At 37.4% G+C, this 6,529-nt stretch overlaps 1 protein-coding gene across 6 annotated transcripts in view; it reads left to right on the top strand.

Moving 5' to 3' along the window:
- MYO1B (myosin IB) overlaps positions 1-5,730 on the top strand; it is a 216,202-nt gene extending 210,472 nt beyond the window's left edge. For all 6 annotated transcript variants that reach the window (XM_001369531.4, XM_056794136.1, XM_001369564.4 and 3 more), the window contains 2 exons: positions 528-655; positions 4,247-5,730. In XM_001369531.4, the coding sequence (XP_001369568.1) occupies positions 528-655; positions 4,247-4,370 (252 nt within the window). In that variant the 3' untranslated portion in view covers positions 4,371-5,730. The remainder of the gene's footprint in view (positions 1-527; positions 656-4,246) is intronic.
- Positions 5,731-6,529: the final 799 nt, after the last annotated feature.

Raw genomic sequence — 6,529 nt, forward strand, 5'->3', positions numbered from 1 at the left:
AAATGATGGTTTGGTAAATATAAGAGTGTCTGAGACCTAAGTCTGCTCTTGAGAAAAAACAGCTCTTACACACCTGTTACAAAATTACTCTTGTTTTCTAGGTGCCAGAAATCTATGGCTTCTGTTTCTTAGTTAGAAGCTCTTAACCTGGGTAACACAGACCAGAACCCCTCAAATTCTAGGGACTCCCCAAACTTCAATGTGGAAAACATAGTTTCCTCATCAGTAAGATAGGAATAATAATTGTTCAAATGTCATAATATAATTATTGTAAAGAATAAAAATAGAATAATCGTAAGGCACTTAGCACATAGTAAACACTATATAAATGTTTGCTGTCATTGTTATTATTATTTATTATCCTTAAAGCATAATCTTTGTCACTAGTGTTCTTTCCTGACACCCCTCGTAATTATCTGAAACTTGTGTTCAGTTTTGAAGTAGATCCAGACACTCTTCTGCTTGCCTCTGTTACATCATTTTTATCGTGCCTTTTTTGTTTGTAACTCTCATTCACTTCCTTTTAGGGCTCAGGAGCAGCTAGTAAAGGAGATTTTCTCTTCAGCAGTGACCACCTGATTGAAATGGCCACCAAGCTTTATCGAACCACCCTAAGCCAAACCAAACAGAAACTCAACATTGAAATTTCAGATGAGTATGTGTGTTTTTTCTTTTGGTCATTGATTTTCCTTCATTTCTTCTCTCTTAATTCAGACTTCTTACCTAAATCCTTTTTTCCATTGTGTTTTTTGGATTACTAATGGTTATATTAACCTAAATAAATGAGACTTTAAAACTAATAATTGTATATTGGCAATACTCGTCACCAGGTGAAACTGGAGAATAAAACAGCAAGCCTCCCTTTTAATTTGAGTTTTTTTTAATACTTTTGGAAATGATGTTGAAATGTCAAAAGCCCCCCATTTTTAAAATACGAGGATGTATTTAAAAAAATTTTTTTTGATTTACAATTTTAATTTTTTTGTCACTTTGAACAGCTTAACTTCTCAGAGCCCCCAAGTTATTCTCTAAGCCAATAGGTTTAATAACTAATAAGCTGTGGAAAAGATGCCAAATTGCCTTGGTAGAGGGATTTTCCTCTTTGAGGATTCTTTATACTAGAGAAATAACAAATGCCAATTCTCTCAATCCCTATTTTAATTTTTACTTGTTTCAGCAAGTGGTTTATTACATATACATTTTTGCTCAGACACAGGTGCACTCTACATAGTCTTCCCAGCAGCAATTAAATCTAAATTAACCACAGGGCTCAAGGTTTAATGAGTTCTGGTTAATTTATTTTTTCAGCTTAGCTAAGGGCTGACCAGAGAACCCTTTGTTTCAGCTTTTGTTGGAAATCTTTTGAAAATAATGCCCTTGTCTTTCCTGCCCGTAGGTTGGAAAGCCTAGGGAGCTGGATTCAAAGTTTTTTCATTGAAATTCTCCACCTTTAATGTCTTTCCTCATTGTAACCTACCAGAACTGGTGGAGGTGAAAGGTGAATGGGTAGTTTGCCTTCCTCACCTCCTGTCCCTACAAAGAACAGAGAGGGCTGGAGAGATGAGATTCTGGCTACTTTGGTAATATCTCATCGAGCTTTTGGCATTGATTCTAGGTGTTTCTAGAACCTGGACCCCATCCCTTCTTATTTTGCCTGCTGAAAACTTCCTGTTCTATAAGGCTCACATCAGGCGTGCTCCCTCCAGGCAGTCTCTTCCCACATCGTCAGTGGAAAATGTTCTCTCCCTCCTTAAGATTGTTTATAATGGGGCAGCTAGATGACTCAGTGGATGGAGAGCCAGGCCTGGAAATGGGAGGTTTTGAGTTCAAATTTGGCCCCAGATACTTCCTAGCTATGGGACTCTGAGCAAGTCACTATTATCTAGCCCTGACCTCTCTTCTGCCTGGGAACTGATACTTAGTATCATTTCTAAGACATAAGATAAAGGTTTTTAAAAAAAGATTGTTCATAACACTTTGTCTAAGCTCATATAGTTTTCTTATGTATGTATCAGGGGACTCTATCACTTGTATTCTTGGCATCCTGATGTGACTCATACATAGGATCCAATGTAACAATATAGGAAAAGCTCTCTGCATACTTTAAAGCACTTATAAATGTCAGGTTTATTATTTAAGTCATCAACATGTGTTGCATTGAGTTGTCCCCTGGGGAAACATTCCCTAGAAAAGGAAGATCCTCCTCTTTGTCCTGGCCAGGCTGAAGGCACCGATTTGTGAGATTTATTTAAGGTTTACAGATTTTTCTGACCCCCTGCCACAGACCTTTCAGACCCGTCTAGCAGGCGGTTCAGATTTAAACAAAAATGTGTCCAAAAGCCACTGGTGGCACAAGCATCCCAGAACAGCACTATATTTGTCCGTCTCAAACGGATTCATTTCCATTTCATCTTTTGTCTCGTAGACAGACACTCTTAGAGGTTAGACTCGGTATCTTTTTTGGAAGAAAAAGCAGTTATTTCCAACACTGCTAATTTCTATAACCATTATTGAGCGTTGGGTTGGCAAATTACAGGGAGAATGGCAGAAGGCGCGTCCAGCCAATGCTGTTGTCTCTATAAGTAGACACTGGATGAGACAGAATGCTGCAGAGTTACAGCAGGAAGGTACCCAACTGCTGGAGCTCCTTTTGTTTCTCTTGTGCTGTGGAATGGACATATCTAGACTGTTTCTGGCTCACCTGGGGAGTATGTGGTGATGCTTAGAATGAGAGTCCAGCTTACTGCAAGCCCTGTGTATTTGTTTTATGAGTGATTTGAAAAAAGTTCAGGCATTCTGCGTGAAAAAAATCTACATTTTTGTAAATGATACTCTTTCAAACAGCAGGCCTGGCTCTATACACTGAGCCACCCAGCTGCCCCTGGTTTTGTATATTTTTAACTGTATATAGCATTAATTGGTTGAGAGAACTGTTTGGAGAGTGGTACATGGAGAGCTCCATCAATGGGCACTATATCTTGATATATACTATAGTTCTGTCATTGTTAATACATTTTTCTTCTTTTTTTTTTAACTCAACCTTATATTTTAGAAATGATACTGAGGGTCAATTCCAAGGAAAAGGAGCAAGGATTAGGCAGTTAAGGCTAAATGATTTGCCCAGAATCACACAGCTAGGATGTTCATATACTCTTCCGAAGAGGTCTTATGCTAAAAACACATTGGGAAAAATAGTCACCATCCATTATTTTCTAGAACTTCTGAGCTGGAAAGAACTTGCAATCCATTTAGTCCAACCCACCTGAACTGGGGCAGAAATTTCCCCGAAAGTATTCCTTAAAAATGCCTATTAACTGCTTTCAGTATTTTAGTTTAACTTTAAAAGACTGTTCATCCACCCCACCCCATCCCTTTCAGAAAAAAGTAATTCAAAACCGTATGTGAGAATAGAATACTTCCTTCTCGTGCTCTTGGCTTCTAAAGATCCAGCCCATTCAAAGCCACAGGAAGTGGTGTATTTTTAAATTAAGGCTGAGCCGAGTCTTAGCATATCAAATTTCATCCTAGTTTGTAATGTCTGAAAGAATCGAGTTGTCCAGCCCTTGAAATGGAGACTTAAAAATATCGGCACTGTTTACATCTTCATTGTTGCTATGGATTTCTTAGTGCTTGTATCAGTTTTCTTTCTCTGTGCTTCTACTGGGAACCTTTCTACCACTGCTCCACAAGAAACCAATAAAAGAGACTGTAAAATGTAACTCTGCCCCGCACTTGTAGAGGCTTTACAGAGAGCGGGGCTGGGAGTCAGGAAGCCCTGGGTTTTGGATCCAGATTATTAGGGTTGCCTGCTATGCACTGCTAGGAATATAGGATTCAGAAATGGAGAAACAGCAATCTCAGCTGTCACTAATCAGTTCCAGCTGACTTAAAGTCACGTCATCTCTCTTGGCCTCAATTTCTTCATCAGTAAAATGAAGGGATTAAAATTAATGGCCCCGTCTTACTTTCCAGCTTGAAACTTATGATCCAATGAACCTGCCTCCTGGCTGTGTCACCTTTTTCTGCAAGTCTTTTAACCTTGATGTTCTTCAGACAGTTCACTAGGACTTAAAATCTTACCTTGCACTTACCTACTAAACAAAATCACAACGCCTTATGTATTTGTGTATGGTGTATTATGTCTAGCATTTATTAAGTGCCAGCCTTCCTTTTTTTGGTGAATTGTCGAGCATAGTGTGTGTTTCTGCTCCTGTGCTTTTCTTACCAATTGTCTTCTCTCTCCTAGGTTCCTGGTTCAATTCAGGCAAGACAAAGTGTGTGTGAAGTTTATACAGGGCAACCAGAAAAATGGTAGCGTCCCAACCTGCAAGCGAAAAAACAACCGTCTGCTCGAAGTGGCAGTACCTTAACTGCAGTCCCATCCTTGGTCTCTCATGGACTCATTTCTTTATCCTAGTGCAATTGTAGGGTTTTATTGTGGGAGGGGGGAGGACACAGTTGTCCATTGGGGGATTGATTGCCAGTGGTTAATAGTGTTAGAGATCCTTGGCAAAATATTTTGACTAATCAACCTTTAAATCTTTTCTTACTGGAGTAGTTTTAACCCATGAAATGCAAACTCTGTCCAGTGACAGGATTTTGAAGATTAACAATGTTTGTTCTCTTGTTTTAGTCATTCAACAGCTAGTACTACATTCTGTAAGTTGGCCCGTAACTGACAGAATATTAATATGTTAGGATAGAAATCAGACCCAGGCCCTGCCATGATGGACAGTGGAACCTTACTTGGACTTTTCCCCCACCACCACCACATTGACTTCGGGCATTTGAACTTAGTGCTAAGAGTTGGCTAACTGATAGACTGGAAACGTGGAAACCAAAATGGTAGCTTCATTGTAAACAGCATTATTAAGAACTGCATAATCTGATCATTCATAGAACGTAGGGCAAGGAGGACTGTTTCCAGGAGGCAGAAGGAATGTAAGACTGACTGCATAGAAAGCCCATGCATGTGGTTTCTATTTGAAGAAGAAAATCTGATGTTTAGAAAGAACTTTTGAATTTTAGTCATATTATTTGTAATGATTTTAAGTTGTAGAAAGCATCACATTCTTATTTTAAAAGAAGTGACCGTAGATTCCTCTCATTTTCCAAAGCAGTGCAGTGAAGATCTGTTTTTCTCTGATGCATATTCCTTTGTTTTTAGTTAACATTAGATGAGTCTACATAATGCTGATGCCTGCAGAGTGCTATTATCATCACAGTTCAGGTAGCTATTTAAACAGCTAGTTAAGTGAAGGGTGAGAGCCTTTTCAGATATTGGCATATGGCCTTACAATGTGCAATAAAGCATTCAAGACCTTTTTTTGGGAAAGTTATTTATAAAACACTTGTGTGTAAGAGAGGTGATTGGTACATCTTGCATATCTTATGCAAGGATTAAAGTGGGTTTGTTTATTAATTTGTAGGACTTTTTTCAAATTTACACTAAAGTTCTCAATTTGGAAACTATTCTTAGAATTAAAGAGTTTCTTAATTTGGGGAGATGATGTATATAAATTGGTATTATGTTAAATAATAAAATTGTTCTAATTCGGTGCTTTTTGTTATTCGTATGTTGTAATCATACTTTGTATTCAAACTGTTTTCTCTATGTCTTGTGCCTGATGTATTGTGTGCACAAAAAAAAAATTTCACAAAGTTTACTCTATGTTTTCAGTGTAACTGATTTCTCACTTATCTTTATAAACCAGAAATGTTGATTGAAAATATTAGTTTTCTTTTTTCTTTTTAGATGGAAAAAATATCACATAAGGAGATTCTTCAAGTCATTTTTCTTTGTTGATGTATGAAGAGACTCTAGTTGGCATTTTTCTGTCCAATAGAATTCCTTTAGTGATCAGTTAAATGATGATCTCTAAATTATAGATTAGGAATATAGGCACAAATGTACTTTAGCCCAAGATAACAGGAGTATTCAAATTTTTTATTGGTTTACTGAAATTCAGAACTAACAACTAAATACCTCATTTTCAAGTCATTTCTTATATTATCAAGAAATAAAGCTATTATTGCCGTGTGTGTGAGACATACTCACACATGTATATTTATACATACATGTATCCTTTGATAATATCAATGAAACTTTATGAACCATACTGTTCATCTCCTGCAGATGGAATATTTGGCCTCAAACTCCTTGTGGAATGTTTTTATATGACATTTTCTTACTAACCAGAAAAGTTTTCAAAAATGAGTTTTCTTTAGTAGAGATTTGTCTTTTGCTTCAAATGTGGTAGAATGAAAAATTCATATCAATAAAGGTTCACATAGTTTTTGGTCACTTTTTTAAAGCCATAGAATTCTCAGGATTGTGATGTTTTGCTTTACTGGGGGGAAATGGACTTCCTCAGAAAAGCTTTCTCCCATGGTGTAGCATCACTGTGTCTTCTTAGAGTTCTTCCATCCAAGCTTGCAGGAGGAAATAATCTCTGTGACATTGAGTGGGAGTAAGATTGCCTTCTGAGGGCTTTGACTCAGGAAGTCACAAATTTAGCAAAAAGATGGA

The sequence above is a fragment of the Monodelphis domestica genome, chromosome 4, assembly GCF_027887165.1.
Source record: "Monodelphis domestica isolate mMonDom1 chromosome 4, mMonDom1.pri, whole genome shotgun sequence".
In the NCBI taxonomy this organism is placed as follows: Eukaryota; Metazoa; Chordata; class Mammalia; order Didelphimorphia; family Didelphidae; genus Monodelphis; species Monodelphis domestica.